This window comes from Mus caroli, unplaced genomic scaffold (genome assembly GCF_978045245.1).
Source record: "Mus caroli unplaced genomic scaffold, Mus_caroli_1 scaffold_19, whole genome shotgun sequence".
Classification (NCBI taxonomy): Eukaryota; Metazoa; Chordata; class Mammalia; order Rodentia; family Muridae; genus Mus; species Mus caroli.
In genome coordinates, this window is record NW_028227274.1 from 59,443,449 (window position 1) to 59,462,160 (window position 18,712).

The 18,712-nt window shown below is 44.5% G+C and overlaps 1 protein-coding gene and 1 pseudogene across 2 annotated transcripts in view; one reads left to right on the forward strand and one right to left on the reverse strand.

Moving 5' to 3' along the window:
• Hmgxb3 (HMG-box containing 3) overlaps positions 1 to 18,712 on the reverse strand; it is a 46,097-nt gene that overhangs the window by 20,432 nt on the left and 6,953 nt on the right. Inside the window, exons 4-11 of one of the 2 annotated variants that reach the window (XM_021151164.3) lie at positions 15,882 to 16,379; positions 14,197 to 14,295; positions 10,927 to 11,058; positions 5,581 to 5,727; positions 5,309 to 5,484; positions 3,252 to 3,424; positions 3,020 to 3,117; positions 111 to 209 (exon numbers count right to left, since the gene is read on the reverse strand). In XM_021151164.3, coding sequence (XP_021006823.1) covers positions 111 to 209; positions 3,020 to 3,117; positions 3,252 to 3,424; positions 5,309 to 5,484; positions 5,581 to 5,727; positions 10,927 to 11,058; positions 14,197 to 14,295; positions 15,882 to 16,379 — 1,422 coding nt within the window. Of the gene's footprint in view, positions 1 to 110; positions 210 to 3,019; positions 3,118 to 3,251; positions 3,425 to 5,308; positions 5,728 to 10,926; positions 11,059 to 14,196; positions 14,296 to 15,881; positions 16,380 to 18,712 lie in introns of both variants that reach the window. The other variant, XM_021151163.3, reaches the window with a different exon arrangement.
• Positions 7,992 to 10,671, forward strand: LOC147000308 (large ribosomal subunit protein eL37-like; annotated as a pseudogene).

Consider the following 18,712-nt stretch of genomic DNA (forward strand, 5'->3'; position numbering starts at 1 on the left):
TGTTGCCCCTGATACACTCACTTTCTGTTACCATCCTGGCTCCCCAGATTCCAACAAACCTTCAAGCACAAATGAACACAACTTCCCAGCAGTAGGACACATTCACGTACCAGTGTGACGGTGCAGCTGTACTTATATGGAGGGAACAGGTCAGGCTTGACCTCTACGATTTTCAACTGTGGGGTCCTGCTGCTTGCGCAGTTGGATAGCTGTGGATCAGAGTAAGTCAGTCAGTGTTGGCTCTGTGCCTTACACAAAATCATCAGACCCTGGGTCCTGAAACAACTTGAAATAACCTCTGAAAACAAACCACAGAAACCTATGTTCCAAATGCACCGTAAGAATGCTTATTGGCAGTCACCAGTACACCAAAGACTGAATGTCAGATTCAGGTCTATGGGTTGCCACACTTCTGTGTAGCTTTGAACTACAGATTTACACCTGCTTTGAGGCAATAAGATTTGTAATAGCTGTTCATATAAATACATAATTAAATGCAGTTAGCACAGAAGGAAGTCTGAGGTCTATCTGCTAAACTGTCACGAAACAAATGGAAGATTGTTTTCCCCCTTTACCAAGATCTACAAATAGTTTATAATAAATGTATATATAATACTTATATAATGAAAAGATATGGCATTGTAAATTAAAACGATTCTCTAACAGCGAATTTAAGTTGATAATTGGTTTATGAGAAACAAAGAGATGTGACTTTTCAAACTGAACAATGTTGCTGAGCAAAAGGAACTCTTCACCAAAGGACTGAAGATTTGTCCAGTGACAGAGGCACTGAAGTGACAGCAGGAGTCTCACTGGACTTCTTTGTACCCAAGACCCATATACAACAGCAGCTGTCACTGCAACTGGGCCATGAACAGAACACTGTCCAGTTAAACTTGTCAAGACAAATTCAGCAGTCGGAGAAAGTTACCCAGCAAAAAGCATGGAAGAAAGATGGTGGGTGGGTTTTCTAGTTTCAATCTCTACTGTGACAGTTTTCGAGCTATGGGTCACAAGGTTGAAGACACCACTTTGTAAGTGGGAAGGGGAATTACCAATGTGAGCACACAGGAGGGCACACCTCCATTAACTGTTCCATGTGTGCACTGACTGAGCTGGAATATAAAAACATACTTGTAGGCTGGGCAGTGGTGGCACACACCTTTAATCCCAGCACTTGGGAGGCAGAGGCAGCTTTTATTTCTGAGTTTCTGAGTTTGAGACCAGCCTGGTCTACAGAGTGAGTTCTAGGACAGCCAGGGCTACACAGAGAAACCCTGTCTCGAAAAACCAAAACCAAACCAACCAACCAACCAAACAAACAAAACACTGAGGACCACAGGAATGTCTGGAAAATACTGGCTCAGAGGATTTAAAAAACTACTCTAGACACATATAGCAGGGAAAGCTAAGTATGGTAGCACCCACCTGTAATTCCAATACCTGGTATGTCGGCACAGGAGGATCACAAGTTTGAGACTAGCCTGAATTATATAGCAAAATCCTATCTTAAAATTAAAAACCAAATACATGTTCTTAAGTACATGGAATTATAAAATAGGGGAAATCACCAAATTGAATAAAAGTTACAGGCCACAAACTAATAAACAGTTAAAAACCATACTGTGGTTTATAGAAACCATCTTAGGAACACACCTTACTGGGAGAGCCCAGTGGTTAACTGGAACACTGATTGCTATTGCAGAGAACCCAGGTTCAATTCCCAGCAACCACATGCAGGCTCACAACCATTGTAACTCCAAAACACTCACACACATACACTTTTTTTTTTTTTTTTTTTAAGAACACAAATTAAAAACAAGACTTGGAACACTGAAATTCAGCCTATGAGAGTTTCAAGATGGTTAGTTCTGGAAGGAGGGTCATGACAGAAGTTATTTTCCTCTTTTATATAAAAATTTCTACACTTTTCTCCCATTTTAAATGTATTCTTTGATAATTTCATGATAAGCATGCATCTCCTTCACTCCCACTCCGCTTGTGTCTTGCTAAGTGCACCCTGGCTCTAACTCACAGTGCAGTGTATACAGCCTTGAGCTTTCAATCCTCTAGCTCAGGCTGTCAAGCACTGAGATTACTGTGTGTGTGTGCCACACCTGCAACTGGACTTTCAGCAAGATCCTGACCTATATGGAATGGGAATCAAGCCCAGTTAAAAGACCAAGTTGGAGTATGAATCTAAAAACAGAACACTACCATTTAGCAAAAGAATATCCCTGTCCTTAAGAAATACACAAAGAGAGCTGGGCGAGGTGGCGCACGCCTTTAGTCCCAGCACTCGGGAGGCAGAGACAGGCGGATTTCTGAGTTCGAGTTCAGCCTGGTCTACAAAGTGAGTTCCAGGGACTCACATAATTAAAGTTGTTATTAATTATATTTGGGGATGGGGATGGATATATAGTTCAGTAGTTAAGAGCATGTGTTGCTCTTAACCCATTAGGTTCTTAGCACTCACATCAGTAGCTCACAACTGCCTTTAAGCCTCTGACTTCTAAGAATGCCTGCACTCAAGTGTACAAATCTATAGTCACAGATAATATGCATAAATAAAAATACAGTAAGTCTTTAAAGAATTGCACTTATTTGTCTTGTGTGCACACGGAGGAGCATGCATGCAAAGGCTGGTGGCCTCCTTCTCCCATGTGGGAACAGCACGTGCCATGCCTTTACCTGCTGAGCGTCAGGTTTAACAGCGCGCACCTTTACCTGCTGAGCCAGCTTCCTGGCGCAGGATCACATGTTAATAGGTGATTATGGGTAAAGATTTTATGGGTGCTCATAAAATGCTTTTGTTTTTGTCTATTTTAAAACTTACAGATATCCAAATAAAAGGCTTAAAAGTATGTATTCACCTAGAAGTGAAATTTCAGTTTTTATTACTCCTCCTAGAGGCTTATTACTGCAGAAACCAGCGTCTGCCTTTAGTCTGTGCCCTGTGACTCAAACATCCAACACTGAGGACACGTCCACACAGCACTCCTTTTGGGACTGGTCTTACCTTTACTTCACCAGTGCTAGGTGGCTGCTGGATGGGTTGGCCCAGCTGTTTCAGCGTGCTTGGCTTCAGGCCACAAGTCCTCACCATGGGAGTCTTATCTGAGAGAACCAGAAACCAACCTGGTGACTTAAAGCCGTTCGGTTTCCCCAGCTCTCTCCTTCCTGTTCTCCACCACCACTCCTGGCTCCTTACCACCAGACAGCCCCTGCTCCCCGTCAGAACTAGCTCTTACCCAGGGGGAAAGCCTGCCTGGCCCTGGGCAGTCCCACGCCGCTGCCCCGCCCAACACTTGTTGGGGCTGGCAGGATTGCTCTCATAGGTCTCGCTGCAGCCAGCAAGGAGGGCTTGCCTCGTGCTCTGCCTTTCAGCTCTGGGGCTTTGGGTCCAGTGGTGAACAGGTCAACTCTGGAGGGAGGAAAAAAAAAACAACCATGAAGGAAAGTCGGAAAACTTGGAGAAAGGAAGGAAGCCAAAGTATAACATCCAAATAACACTTTTAGATAAACTGAGTGAAATTGTAGACCTGCTGACCTGAAGGTTTTAAGCATAAATTTGGTGAAGGAAGTATCAGTGAGTCATCACAAAGACCTCTGTAATCCTAGAAGGAAGCTGAGGGATTCACGCCATCCTCGGCTCCACGGTGAGGACAAGGGTAGGCTAGGCTCCGTGAAAAGGTCTCAACAGCCCAAATAACTAAGTACTATGCCAGTAGAAAGCACTGTCTACGGTGTGTGATAACAACAGGCAGTACAGCTCTCAAATTTGCCTCTAAGTAGAACGAGTGCTACCTGCAGCCTATCAAGCTCCCATGAGGCCAGCACTGATGTCGTGGCCTTCATCTTTGGCATACCACACTATCTCCAGAGTGTACATACTGTTTTAAGGAGAAGAGAGGGTGTGGACTTGACAGCACACACACACTGCTAACATCTGTGCAGAAAGTAGAAAATGGGCCAAAGAGATTCAGTGGCTAAGAGAACTTGCTGCTTTTGAAGAGCACCCGTGTTCGATCCTCAGCGCCCACAAGGTAGCTTCCAACTCCACCTCCAAGGATCCGATGCTCCCTTCTGGTGTCCCAAGGACATCAGACTCCACCCAGGTTTCACAGACACGTCCAGGCAAAACACCCATACACATAACAGTAAATCCAAAAACGTAGAAAATACATGCATACAAATGCATGTTTATGTTTAAAATAATCCCTGACACAGTAGAGAACTGGAAATATTGACTGACCCTGGGAAATAAGGACTATATAAGGGGACAGAAAGGAGATTTTTTTTTTAAAAAAAATGTGTTTTTATACTTTTAAAATATGGACTATGTGAACATATTTCCTAGTCATTCAATCAAAAAAAAAAAAACCACCTTACGAATCCTACTAGAAACCAAATGTGGAACTAGTGATGTCTCACAGAGGCCAGTTCCCCAGGGACGGAGGCTACCCTTGTGCTACGGGATGTTTAGCAGTCCATCCCCCACTGACACGTTAGTTAGCAGCAAACCTCTTCGCAGCGGTGACAACACAATACCTCCTAGCACCGCCACAACAGCCCCTGTGGGCAAAGTTGCTCCAGCTGAGAACTCCTGAGATGAGCAAGGAGTCTTCAGTTATGAGAGACAGATCCTGCGACACTACATGAAGAAGCCAATTAAGCCTCTAATAAGAAAGGAAAGGGGGAGAAAAGCCCACACTTCCGCCTTCCTCTTTGTAAGGCGCCAGCCTGAATGTTTTACAAGCAATTTGTCCTGTGTGTATAATCAGTCACATATAATCTGTGAGATACATTCTTTACAGCTCAAGGCCTTTCACAACTAGTCTTAAGACATCAAGGGACTATATACCAAAGGTCAAACAGAAGCCAGAGATCAGGTCCAACTGAGTCTCTGACCACCAGTCAAAGAATCTTTGCACAGGATGCCAAAATAAGCCCTCTCTTTCTATTCCATATTCAGGATTGGTAACCATGTGGGTTTTTGTGTTTTGGTTTGGTTTGGTTTTTTTAAAACTCTGTGCACAACCTGTCCCAGTGAGATCTTAGCCACTGCTAGGAAGACTAGCTGAGGACTACTGCTCGGAAGACTAACAAGAAAAGATGTACAAGGCCCGCATGGCGGAGCAGTCGGTAGACCATGCCGTCTCTCTAGGCAGTGGTGCTGAGCCTCTCTGGGCTCTGCTGCCCCTCTCGGGACTGCTGTAAGGATCCCTGACAGAGCAAACGTGGGCCTCTGCTTAGCTGCTGTTCTAAACATAGTCCCCATAACAGGTAATTATACTCGCATGCTTACCCTGGAGACTTTTTATGAGCTTGGAGTAAACTGGAGGTGCTGGTCCCCTCAGCCGATGGCGGTATGTCCGGTCCAGGACTGTCATTCTCAGTTGTCCCCAGAGAGATCTCAGCCTGGGCACCACTCTTGACAACAGGCATCTTAGTTACCGCTGTACCACGATTCCCAGGAACTTCCTTGACCAAAACATGAGCATCGGAGACAATCACTTCCTCCCACTCTCTGGCCTCACCCGCTTCTCCTGGAGGAGCCACGTTTAAGAGCTGGCTTACAGCTTCTGAGTTCTCCAGAGTCAGTTTTGAAGCATTTTCCTTAGAGGGGTTTTGCTCAGTGCTGACAGACTGCTGATTTCTTTTAATCACAGAACCTTTGGAGGAGACACCCGAAGCCAATTCCACTTTGACTTTGGCTGGCTTTTCCTAGAAAAAAAATAAAAGAGCTTGTATGCATAAAGGCATTTTATAGCTGACAAATATTCTCTTTTGATTCCCTTTTTAAAAACACATGGGTAATAAATAAGGAAATGAGTCCAGCGAGAAGAGTTAAGATTACGAGTATAAAGTGACTTTATCTAAGGCTTCGGCTTCAGGATCTTCTCACTCAAGCACTGGACACCGCAGGAGTTGGTGGAAAAAGCCCTTCCCAACATGCCTCTTTTTCATCGCCAGGCTCTCCCCATCTAGAAAGAGCTGACCTCTGTAGCACCTCGTGGTTTGCCGTGGGAGCTTTTCTATGAGGTTCAGTTTGTCCCAATGTGCTCAAGTTCACTCTTTTTACTCCATTAGCACAAACCTTAGTCCCAGATTCTTCTGGGTGAGACAACAGGAATGACTTACACATAAGTCACTAACTTCAAAAAGTCAAACTAACCCATACCTGCTCATTATGTCAGAAGTTAGACAGGGGCTCACTGTGGAGCTCTAACCGGCCTAAGTTTACAGGCCTAAGGTTGCTATACAGATCCATACACCATACTGGCCTCAAACTCTTAAGAGCTCATCTATCTCTGCCTCCAGAATGATGAGACATAGGCATGAGATGCCATTCCTGCCTGTCAGATCTACTTCTAAAGTCCTTGCAACCTCTGCTTTATTCAGTAAGCACAACTGTGGGAATAACAGCAGTTATACACAAATACACACGTATACAAATATGTATACTAATTTTTTAAACACTTGTCTCAGGATTAGGTTTTATGAAAGGTCCTATTCATGAACTAAGAGAAAATCTAAAGATGGGTTCCACTCCTAATTATGTGTGTGATCTAGTGCAAGCTTTATCTGAATTATTTTCTCATAAATGGCAGAACTGGGTTCTCCATGAGGTGTACTAGACTCTTGCTGGTAGGGAATACAAGCATTAGTTGCCAAGCCCATACGTAATTAGGAAGAGAAATTGTGGTCCCTACAAAAGCCTTGGCTGGTGGCTAGAGACTCAGCTCCAGCACTGACTACCTCTGGCTTCTATTGGACTTGACATTAGTCACTTCAGGTCTCTTGACTTCAGTTCTGAAAGACACTGGATATTAGAAAACCCGACAAAGCAAGATAGCACTCTGGGTGGCCCAATTCTTCACTGCGCAGGGCCTGCCTATACGCTGTATGAAATACATTATCTGTGGCTAATGTCATTAAAGTTTCAACCACAATCCCTTCAGACTTCTCCATCCATCTGGACAGTGTCCTTTTCCTGGCTAATGACCAGAAACAGATGACCTTTCAGTGACGGTTACAGGAGCTTTACAGCACAGCGCTCTCAGATTCTAACACAGACTAGCTCTGGAGGAACAAGCATGAAAATTAAGGACCAAGTAAATGGCAGAGCCTATTCAGGGCAACACAGGGGAAAGTCAAACCAAAACCAACAGCCTAAACTCACCTCTTAAGATGCAATCTTTGAGCAGTACACTGCCTACCAAGTAGGCTATTTAAAACTGTTAGTGGAGAGATAATGAGAAAAATTGAACAAGCACTATCCAGACAATTTCACATTTGTCATTGACTCAACCTGAACTGCTTAAATGTTGCTTTAAGGTGGAACTGAACACACGCAGCAAAATAGTCACTGTCAAAGCACATGAAAATGAAGTCTTGAGCCACACAGCCCTACTCACTAGCTTTTATTCCAACTAACTCATGGGGAACCGGGGCCTGTATTTCTCAGGCTAACTTTAGCCAGTCTGATCCCAAGGACAACGGAAGAAAGGGCCAATCATTTTCCAACTGTCATGTGTGCGCATGTAACTTCAAAAAACAGTTTATGCCTAACTCAAAAATTAAAATCTGTCTTAGATTCTGCAGCTAATAAGATCATGATACCTGAGAAAGTATGGTTTAGTGGAAAAGGTGCTGCATACATAATTAGCTGTGGGAATTTAGCAAGTTACTTCTCTTTAATTTTCCTCAGAAAAGTGTCATCAATTGAAGTAGCCGATAACCAAAGCCGCCTTTACACCTACAATGATCTGTTACATAGATGCTACACTTTCTTCTCATACTTACTCTGTTGGTCAGGGAAAAGAAGTCTGACTCAGGAAGTCAAGATAAAGAAGCTAAACAGAATGTTCTCGGGTGATAAGTAAACCATGGGCATCTTATGTCAAGGGGCACACATGTACTCACAAGTGCATACATATTTAATGAAGAAAAGTCGACGTTAAACCAGAATCTGGGGGGCCAGTGACATGGCTCGGTGAGTAAAGGCCATGCCGGAGAACCTGAGTTTAGTCCTTGAGGGAGAACCTGCTCCTACAATCTGTCCTATGATCTCCACATGCATGCTGAGGTGAAGTGAGCACAAGTGAACGCACACACACAAAGCGCACAAGCGATACACACATGCATGTACACACAGTACACACGCAAGACAGACACACACACACACACTATGCACAGCATACCTTTAATCCCAGCACTCGAAAGGCTGTACAAATGGATCTCTGTGAGTTTGCGACCAGCCTGCTCTACATAGCAAGTTCTTGCCACATAACGAGAACTATCTCAAGAACAAACAAAACGAAGGGGAAATTTCTGGTTTCTTTGGAGATTCAGTTGTGTCATGCGATGGAAACTGTCCTGAGAGGATGCTTTGCTGAGAACAGACACCTGGTGTTTTTCTGGAAGCTGCCTAGAAAACGGGCATGTGGTGCTCTGCTGGAGTGGATCCTTACGTGAACACGTGATGTTTGGAAAGGGTGTAAGTACAACAGGACAGACGGTGGATGACACTGTGTTACTGGCTCACATTGCCACTCTTTGCTGGTCTTCCTTGGGCTTTGCTGACTCTGGTCTTCACTGACTGATACTACGGCACTGGTTCACCTGGCCTTCTTCACTCATCATAATTAGTCATGACTTTGTAGAGAAAAACCAAAAGATATTCCAGTAGTGGCCTCTTCCACGTAGCCTTGTGGTTTCTCCTGAATTGAAATGCTGTGGCTGATTCATGAATGGTGTTTGTGAGTGGATCCAGCTACCGCTGCTAATTTGTGTGACCTGAACTGCTGATATCCTGATAACGAAGACTGGAGTTGCTCCAAAGCACTAAACAGGTCCACATCTCCCTTTGCCCTATTAACCTTTCCTTTCCACTGCCTCTGGGGCGTGGTGGCCTAGCAGGGAGGTTAAAGAGTATTTAAGGACCCTTATTAAAGTAGGTTTTAAAATCCAAGCAAACAACAAACACTCCAAAATTATAAACACAAAATAACCTGGAAGCTAAGGGATCGAAAAGCCTCCCATGCCTGCTCATGCTCTGCCATGAACAAGCATAGAAACAGGGCACTGTAGAGGCCCGTATGAGCTGGTGAAGGGAGACCAAGACTACAAGTCAATATCCCTGGTGCGGCTGGCAAAATACACCTGGGTAAACAGAGTGAGAAGAGGAAACCAGAAAAAAACGGTTTTAAGCACATAAAATCCAACTACATTTGACTATATTATCAGATAGATATGGGAAGAAGGGATAATGGGAAGGAGGTACCTGGTAAAGTCACACATGAACTGGGCATGATGGACGTTTAGAAGTTCACCAGTTTGAAGTCAACATGAGATACATGACACCCTCTCAAATGAATGAAAAAGAAAAAAGAAAGGAGGGGGGTGGTGCAGGGAGGGAGGGAGGGAGGGTAAACCCAGGATCAACTCTGAGTATCAGGTGAAGGACTTTCATTTTTAATAGCAGCATTAAAAAGGGATCTTGGGCTAAAGAGTGGGAAGCTAGCTTGAGAATAGTACCTATGCAGCTACAACACAGGGTATACAGCCATACTTCAACATTAACTGCCAGGGAACAGTAGTCACTTATGGGAAAGGTTTGCAGCAAAGTTCAGGTAGCCTAGAACTCACTACAGAGCCCAAGGTGGTTCTGAACTTCCAATCCTGCCTACCTCCCTAGTGCTAGGATTGCACGTGTGCTCCACCACACCTGGCTAAAGGTAGTATTTTTAAGAATACTTAATGGTGGGCCAAGAAGATTGCTTAGAGGGTTAAAGTCCTTGTCACCAAGCTTAATGCATGTGATTCCCTGAACACACATGACAGAAGGAGAACCAGCTTTCCAAAGTTGTCCTCTTACCTCCATGTGTGGCACAAAGACCCCCCCCATAAACATAAGATAAATAAACGTACTTAAAAAACAAAACAAACAAAAACCAGTGGCATAAAGTAAGAGGGAAAAATGCCACATAATTTAAACATAAGAAAATGACCTTTAATAATGGCTTTTCTTTTGATGGAACGAGATTGTGGATAACTTTTTAATTTTGTTTCTTTTCATCAAAGAAACTGCTGAATAGAAAAATGACTTATCTGTAATGAAAATGAAACTAACGACACTAACTAGAAATGAAAAAGGTGACTCTTCGGTTCGGATCTCTCTGGCCTTAGCAGTACAAGCAAAACGACAAAGGATCATCATCCTGTGGAAAGTGTTGCAATAAGACGCACACTGTGCCGCCCGCCACTGTGGCCCCAAGGCCTACTGCCTCCAGAAGGTGACCTGTGGCAAATGTGGCTGCCCCACCAAGCACAAGGAGTCCAACTGGAGCGCTGAGGCTAGGAGACGAAACACTACGGGGACCGGGCAGATGGAACCTCTGTATATCATCCATCCCAGTTTCAGACATGGACTCCGTGAAGGAACACTTAAACCCAAGAAGGCAGCTGTTACAGCATCCAGGTCATCTTGAGGATTTCAATTAGTCATAAATGCTCTGGCTTGGAAAAAAGATGAAAGAGGAGGCCCCAGTGGCCAAGGTGCCAGAGCATGAGTGTGAGGACCTGTGAGGACCTGGGTTCTAAGGCCAGGACCCACACAAGCAGGTGCAGTGACCTGCAGCTACGATCCCAGTGCTCCTGGGCAGACCAGGGCCTGAGGAACAGCTTATCCTGAAATGTGCGGCAGGGACCAAGAGATCCTGTCTCAGACAGTGAAAAGCACTGGCTGACAGACCTCCATACGTGTGACACTGCACGCATGCACTCACATTCTCACTCACACAAACGAGCGCACACATATACCCATGTGCATCACAGACACATTCAAGGTTTAAAACAAGCCAGTATTAACTTAAAAACAAAACATCTGTTCTTAGGGACCTGTTGTGGAATAGACCTTACCTTTGGGATCCACTTCCCTCCTAGGAAGTTACCGCAAGTAGGGCACTTAGGTGGTTTGTGCCTGGTGACATAGGTAAAAGAACAACCTGGACTTGTACATGTCCCATGGCCCCGACGGGTGTATGTTGTAGTCTGTAAACACAAACAAACTAGAGTTAAAACCAAGAATCCAGCCCAAGACTCTGCTGACTCTTTAGAACAAACTCCCCACGGCTGCAGAGGTGCCAGCAGCGATGGCTGCAGCTGAATAGGGTAGCCCATAGTGCTCAACACTGTATCAGAAGCTCATTCAATCTCTCAGCGATGCCATTAGAGTGGGTATTACTCTTCTGGACTCCTTGGGCACCAGGTACAGACATACATGCAGGCAATACATACATACACACACACACACAGAGGTTCCATTGCTCTATAAAACACTATCAGAGCTGGAGCCATTCCTAGACTACATGACCATGTGGTTTATAGGCCATTAGGCCTGTTTTGTGTGAGAAATCAAGTAGTTCAAACCTATGGGCAAAACAAACAAACAAACAAACAAACAAACAAACCCAAAACCTATAGCTCAGTAAGCAGAGCTCACCGAGCAATTCTGGTGCAAGTTAAGAACAGAATGCAGAGAGGACAGCCCGAGTCGTCAGGCTCCAGAAAAGATCAGGGACTCTACTGGGAACTGGGCTAGAATCCGGGGCATTATATTCAGAAAGTGTGTCTGCACTCTGCTTGTGCCTGGTAACTTGGGTGAGACTGAACAGAAGTGACGGCCACTTCTTTAGCAGAGAAGCTTAGTATTTAGGCTATGGCACAGCCACTGCCCACGGCTCTTACTCAGATCTACAGTGAGGGATGAGGAAAAAGCAAGGCAGACGTGGACAACGTCGCTGTAACTGGTAAAGAGAAACCTTTAGCTCTACCCTGGGACACTGCCAAGATCCTCTGAAGGCAAAACTCCCACCTCAAAGGCTCCAACTCTTGAAAATACAAACTCAGAAGACAGTCTGGACTGGGAGAGTTGCTGAAGGAGTTCCCTACTCAAAAATAATCACCCATGAACATTTCCCATGTTCAACTGCCAAGGCACATAGAGGCCACTAAAGCTCCGGTGTATGTAGGTAGGACGGCGTCTTGAGTGAGCAGCACTGTCTAATGGCTCTGCACCATGTAAAATACAGGAGCTATAGGGACACAGAGGCCTACAGCAAAGTTTCAGACCATCTCTGAGGCCAGACAGTATGTAGCAAAACTAGAGCCCCTGAGTGAATGAATAAATAAATAAAATTAACAACCTAATGGATGAATTAAATTTTTTTAGAAACCTAAAAGTACTAAAAACTCATGGGACCCAGTGACCCATACCTATAATCCTAGCACTTTCAAGGCTAAGGCAGAATTGCTGTTAATTCCAGGCCAACCTGAGACCCCCCCATCTCAAACACTCCAAATAAGTAAATAAGCAATCTACTTCTGTGCATGTTTTAAAATTAAGACTTAAATTAAAGACTTGTCCACAAAGCTCTTCTCTGACTTGTCTGGTCATTAAACAATTCTGGAAGAGATACTGAGGCTCTAACACAGGCTCATCTAGGAAATACTGTTTCCCCACTCACTCTGTGAGGCCGATACCCTGATGAAGTCAAGACAAAACCAAATATGTGAGCCGGGCGTGGTGGCACACGCCTTTAATCCCAGCACTTGGGAGGCAGAGGCAGGTGGATTTCTTGAGTTTGAGGCCAGCCTGGTCTACAGAGTGAGTTCCAGGACAGCCAGGGCTACAGAGAAACCCTGTCTCAAACAACAACAACAACAACAACAAAAAAAAAAAACCCCAAAAGTCAAATATGTAAGAGGGTGAACTACAAGTTCATATTTGTAGATGACTACAAGTGAGTTTACCCCAGAAGTGCAGGTTAGCATTAGCATTTAATACACAATGAAGCTGACCGCTCCAGCTGGGAGTGGTGTTATCAACCTTCAAATCCCAGCACTTGGGAGGCAGAGGCAGGTGGACCTTTGTGAGTTCGGGCCAGCCTGGTCTACAAAGTTGGAGGCTAACTAGAGTCACAAAGTGAGACCTTGTCTCAAAACAAAACAAACCCAAAAGAAATCTACCACTTCAACCAACTAGAGAAGAAAACCCATACCACCTCTATAAACACACAAAAATCTAACATACACCACTGATTAAAAAACAAAAGACAGAAAAGAAAAAAAAAAACTCCTAGCAAATCAGAAATAGAAGGAAATTTCCTAAACTTGATAAGGGACAACCACAACACAAAATTCTATTGTTAAGTGATCATATTTAACAGTAAGGACTGAACCCTTGCTCTCTAAGGTAAAGAACGAGACCCAGGTACCTGTCTTTAGCACATCTATCTATTCAGTACCACAGCAGAAGATCTAGATGATGAAGAAAAGGATAACGGCTAGGGATGCAGCTTCAACCACAGAGGACATGCCTAACACATTTTATGTCCTGCACTGCAAAGAACACAAAAACAAACAAAAACTAAACAAAATCTGCAACAGACTGTTTATGTAGACAATCCCAGTGGATCTACAAATAAGCCACTAGAACTACTGAGTTGGTCAACTTGCGGGACATGGATGCAGTGTGAGAGATCTACTTCATGGGCTGGGGAGCTGACCCAGCACAAGAGCAACCCCTGCTCTTCTAGAGGACCTGGGTTGGGTCCTGTAATTCCAGTCCCAAGTGAAACAGCACTCTCCCCTAGCCTCCACAGGCACCCGTAACATTGAGTACAGAGTCACACATGCCAACAAACACCCACATGCATGAAATACAAACTTTAAAAAAATCCCTTTCTTACCACATACTAATAGGGACTAAATAGTTACTTTCAAAATGCTACTTATAATAGCACCAAAACCCTGATGTACTTGAGAACCCGCCTCGGTTGATGGAAAAACATCAACTGAGTCAAAAAGCCAGAATCCTGGCTTGTTCACATCCTCAAGGATCTCTGGGCTGTGCAGTGATAACACTTAACCAGGTCAGCGGCTCCAGTGCTCTGAAGTCATTATGCTTCTGAGAATTTGCCATAGCTACAAAACTGGGCGTTTCAGTCTGTACACTTAGGGGAGGTCACAGTACCTTGGAGCTGCACCTACAAGGCTCCTGATCATCAATGTGTGGCCCAGGAAACCCCCAAAGACCACTGCGGGCTGCCATGTCCTAAGGCTGTAAGACCTCGGAAAAGAACGTTAATAGAAAAGACTGTTGTGGAGCCCCAGTTCCCCACTACTGACCAGCTTGATGGAAGAAGGGTTCTCCACGACCGAGTAAGCAGGCAGAGGCAGCATGATGAACTGAGTGGCTGGTGCAGACGGGCTACTCTCACTGGAGTCCTGTGGGCAACGAGAGGACAGTTGCTTACACAGGATGCAGAACACCCAAGGTCACCCGCAATACTAAAGACTGCATTAAGCACAAAACACCAACAATGTGCTCACATTCAATATGCTTGGCAAAATAGACAGTTATTTCAAACTAAGAAGAGAACTTAGAAACAAGAGAAAACGACTACAGAAGATGCCATTTACAGGGGAGAAAAGTAAAGCTGTAATGGTCAGGAAGCCCCGACCACATCAGCACCTGTAAGCAAACTCCACTCTTCCGACCTAGGAATGTTAGGAGCGCACTGTGTCAAGTGGCCCTGGAGATGGCTCTGCGGTAAAGAGAACTGACAGCTCCTCTAGAACACGGATTTGTTTCCCAAACCCACGTAACAGCTCAAAATCACTCTGAACTCTAATGCCAGAGTATCCAACTCCTTTTCTGGCTCTATGGGTCTCGGGCACAGAGGTGGTGCCCAGGCATGCATGCATGCAACTCTCACACATCACATACATCTTTTAAAAAGCACCTTCTTACCAGTGGCAATGCTTCATGATCCTGAGACAGTACCGAGAAAACAGATACTGAACACATATACGGGGGCTGGACAGAGCGCTCTGGGGCACCTGCTTGCTTCTACCCCAGTCATCTTATCCTGAAGAGGACTCCCATTTCTCTAGGATGCTAGCCTACCCGGGCAAACACTTTAGTTAAGAGCGGTAGACCTAGGTCACCTGTGGCAGTTTCCCTGCGTAATAACCAGTGAGTTTTTACTTTCACCTTAGCCGAGAATCCCTTGGTACAGTGGAGAAGGGCTTGCTTTTTTTTTTAATTAAAAACTTTATTACATTTAATTGACTTATCATGTGGGTATTCACATGACAGCCTGGGGAGGTAGGAGGGAAGCTTGTGGAGTTTTTGGCTTTCCATGTTTGACAGCAAATACTTTTACCCACCGAGCCTTCTCAATGGCCCCAGATTTGTCTTTGTTTCTCAGTTCCTAGTTCCATAGCCCTGACCTTGAAGAGAAGGTGTTCTCCTATTCTCATCTCTAGCCAAGAGTTCACTCAGGAACTCACACACAGTTCAAGGTATCACTGTGGTTTTTTGAAAGAGATTTTAGGACACGAAATCCTGGCAGGCACTAGAAGCTTGACTCACAGACAGCTTAAGTACCCTTTCCCACTCCCCTAAGGTACCTCACCTGTTATCTTAGTAAGCCAGGCTGAGAGGTGCTAAGATGCCCGAGAAACTGAGAACTATGGAGCAAGTCTAAGGCCCAGAAACATTAAAATACCATACCCATGGGCTGGAGAGATGGCTCAGCGGTTAAGAGCACTGACTGTTCTTCCAGAGGTTCTGAGTTCAATTCCCAGCAACCATGCAGTGGCTCACAACCATCTGTAATGGGATCTGATGCCCTCTTCTGGTGTGTCTAAAGACAGCTCCAGTGCATAAAATAAATTAAATGTAAAAAAAAACAAAAAACAAAACAAAACAAATTCCATACCTATACCCTTCATTATTCTGTTCAAAACCACACCGTGACTTCTAAAGAATACAGACAAAGCAGAAGACATCAGTTAAAGCCACTTACCCTCATGACTGTTACCACTGACAAGCTCTCCCCAACCTGGGAATGTGGCACGGCCAGGCTTCCAGTGGGGAGGTCTGATGAGCCATTTACTAAAGTCTCTTCAATTACCAGGCTTGTCTGGTAAGGTTGGTGGCTCTCTCCTACCTCCAAGGACGCCTCCTCCAAGAGCATATCGTGGCTGAGGATCTCTGAGGTGGCAATCTCTTGCACAGTACCTGGCTGGGGAAGGGCTCCCACCTCCTCAGCCAGGGCCTCCACAGCCAGGCACTGCTCTGCCATGCCGGCATGGCTGGCTACTACATCTGGGGAAGCATTAGACATGAGAGCAGATCCTTTAGGGGACATCTGGTTCTGAGCCACACAGAGCTCTAGCTGCGGGCAGCTCCTGTCTTCCTGCAGGGTGCTCTTGGGAATGATGATGTATTCCGATCGGGGAAGGATCTTTCGGAAACCTGGGATGTCCGGAACCACAGCAGTCAGTGCAGAGAGCTTAGAGTTCTGAGAATGAGGGAACCAAGAGGGAGATAAACACAGATAAATGGCTAAACAGCTCATCAAGTCATTTTTATGAGCTCCTTTTTTTCTTTTCTTTTTTTTTTTGTCTGCAAAACGAACCAAACTCTACTGCCTGATTAATTCACAAAGATCAACAGCAATGCCATCTTTATTCGAATCAACAGACTTTACTTGCCTAAGAAACTGTAAAATGAATTAGACTCTGTTGCTAGGTCTTTCTGCAGTGCTAGGCATTGAATTGGGGGCCTTGTGCATCCAAGGCAAATGCTTTACATCTGTGTGGCACTGAACTCTGGAGGGGGGCACAGATCCTGGCATCTAAAACTGAGCTAGAACATCAGGCCTGCTCAGAACATCAGGTCTGCATAGTCTTGAACACATTCTATTCCCTCTTGAAGCCTTTAGCAACCACCTGTCTGTTTTTGTTGGAGTTTTTATAAAGGAACCTGGCAATTTGTGAATTTCTTTTAAGCTTTGATTCTTTCAAATACCGAACTGAGTCCTACTAGATTATTAGATTTCATTTTTGAATTTAAATGAAAACTCAAAAAAGCATGAAATGCAACTGAACAGAGACTGAAATGGAACACATGCTGGCACTCAGGATTTGGGTCTCAGTAATTTAGGCTTACAGGGATAAACAGGTTACCGAGCTAAGAAAGCGTTGTGAGAGAGAAACGATAAACGCCGAGGAACTATCTGGTAAGGAGCTGAATGTGTTAAGGGAGTACAGGGGAAGAGACCTAGCATCTTAAAACTCAGAAATACACTGAAATTTGTAACTTAATTTTAACTTTAAAACAGCACTGTTAGTATTACCAGTTAATACATGAGGAAATCAAGGTCAAACTTCATGAGGCTAAAAGTCCAAAGACACAAAATTTCGAAGAAATAAAAGCCTGAACTCCAGACCAGTTGTTGTTGTTGTTGTTTTTTAAAGATTAAGGTCAGGTACTAGAAACAGCCCTGCACAGCAATCAGTGTCCAAAAGAGAACTGTGTTTGATTTGTTTTTTTTTTTTTTTCTATTTAAAAGTCAGCCAGTAAGAGAAACAGAACAAAGTGAATAGCTAAATAAAAACCCAAGTTTAATGGAAAAAAAAAAAAAAAGCTTTCAAAGCACCCTTTAAAGGCACACGGAAATCAATTACAAGAACATCTTAGAAAAGTCAGAGGGAGAGTGGCTGGGAGTACCCAAGGCTCAGAGGGAAGAGGAAACAAGGCCTCAGACCAAGTGTGAAGGGAGGTGGGCTGGACTGCTGAGTCCTGTGTGCTTTCACTGGAGCGGGAAAGGGAAATGGCGCTTTCAAAACACCTCGGAAGTCTCACAAGGGCAGTGTGATTAAATGGTGGCAAGTGAATAGAGAGGTCCTGACTGAAACCAAACAGCACTAGACACAGGAGTCACAGGTCCTACAGGAGTGCCGACGGGCCACCAAGACAGACAGGTGCCAGAGGACTCGTGACAGTCTGTGAAGGTGCACACCAGACAATCAAGAAGTCAAAAACTCAGTACAGAAACCTTAGCCATGGCTCAGCACACGGTACTGGATTTTTAAAAAACAGTTTTTTAGATTTAATTATTTTACGTAAATGTTTTGCTGGTATGTATGCATGTGTCTAAGAAGGTCAGAAAAGAGCAGCAGATCCCTTGGAACTGGCGTTACAGATGGTTGTAAGTGGCCATGTGGGTGCTGGAAATCAAACCTGGAGTCTCTGCAGGAACAGCCAAGCGTTCTTAACTTCTGAGCCATCTCTCCGTCCCAGTTCTGGAATTTTTTATCTACTGAAGAGTAGCTTATGGAGCAGATCATAACTGATTTACTTTATCTATTTTATCTGTTTAGCTGTGTGAGTGTTCTGCCTACATGGCTATGCATTACATGTATGCTTAGGTGTGTCTGGGGCAGGGGGTAGTTCACCTGGACCTCAAGTCATAGATGCTGTGAGCCACCATCTTTGGCTCCCAGCATCACTGGTGCTGGGAGCCTAGCCCAGGTCACCTGTCCTTCAACACTAAGCCATCAGGCCAGCCCTACATTGTATACTTTAAGTATATGAGTGCTACAAGTTCCCTTTGGTAGATGAGAAAGTCCTTTATCTAGCGTCCTGGGGGTAGTGGTGAAAAAGTGTACACATAAACAAACAAGCACATGAGCACCAAGCACATGACTACAGCATTAAATCTTGGTAGAAACCACAGCATTAGCTGAGATTACCAGACACAAAGACTGATGCCTTTATTCTTTTAAACAGGTTGGCACTAAGGGTGGAACTCATAGCAAACATGCCAAGCATCCTCTGCCAGTGAGTTAA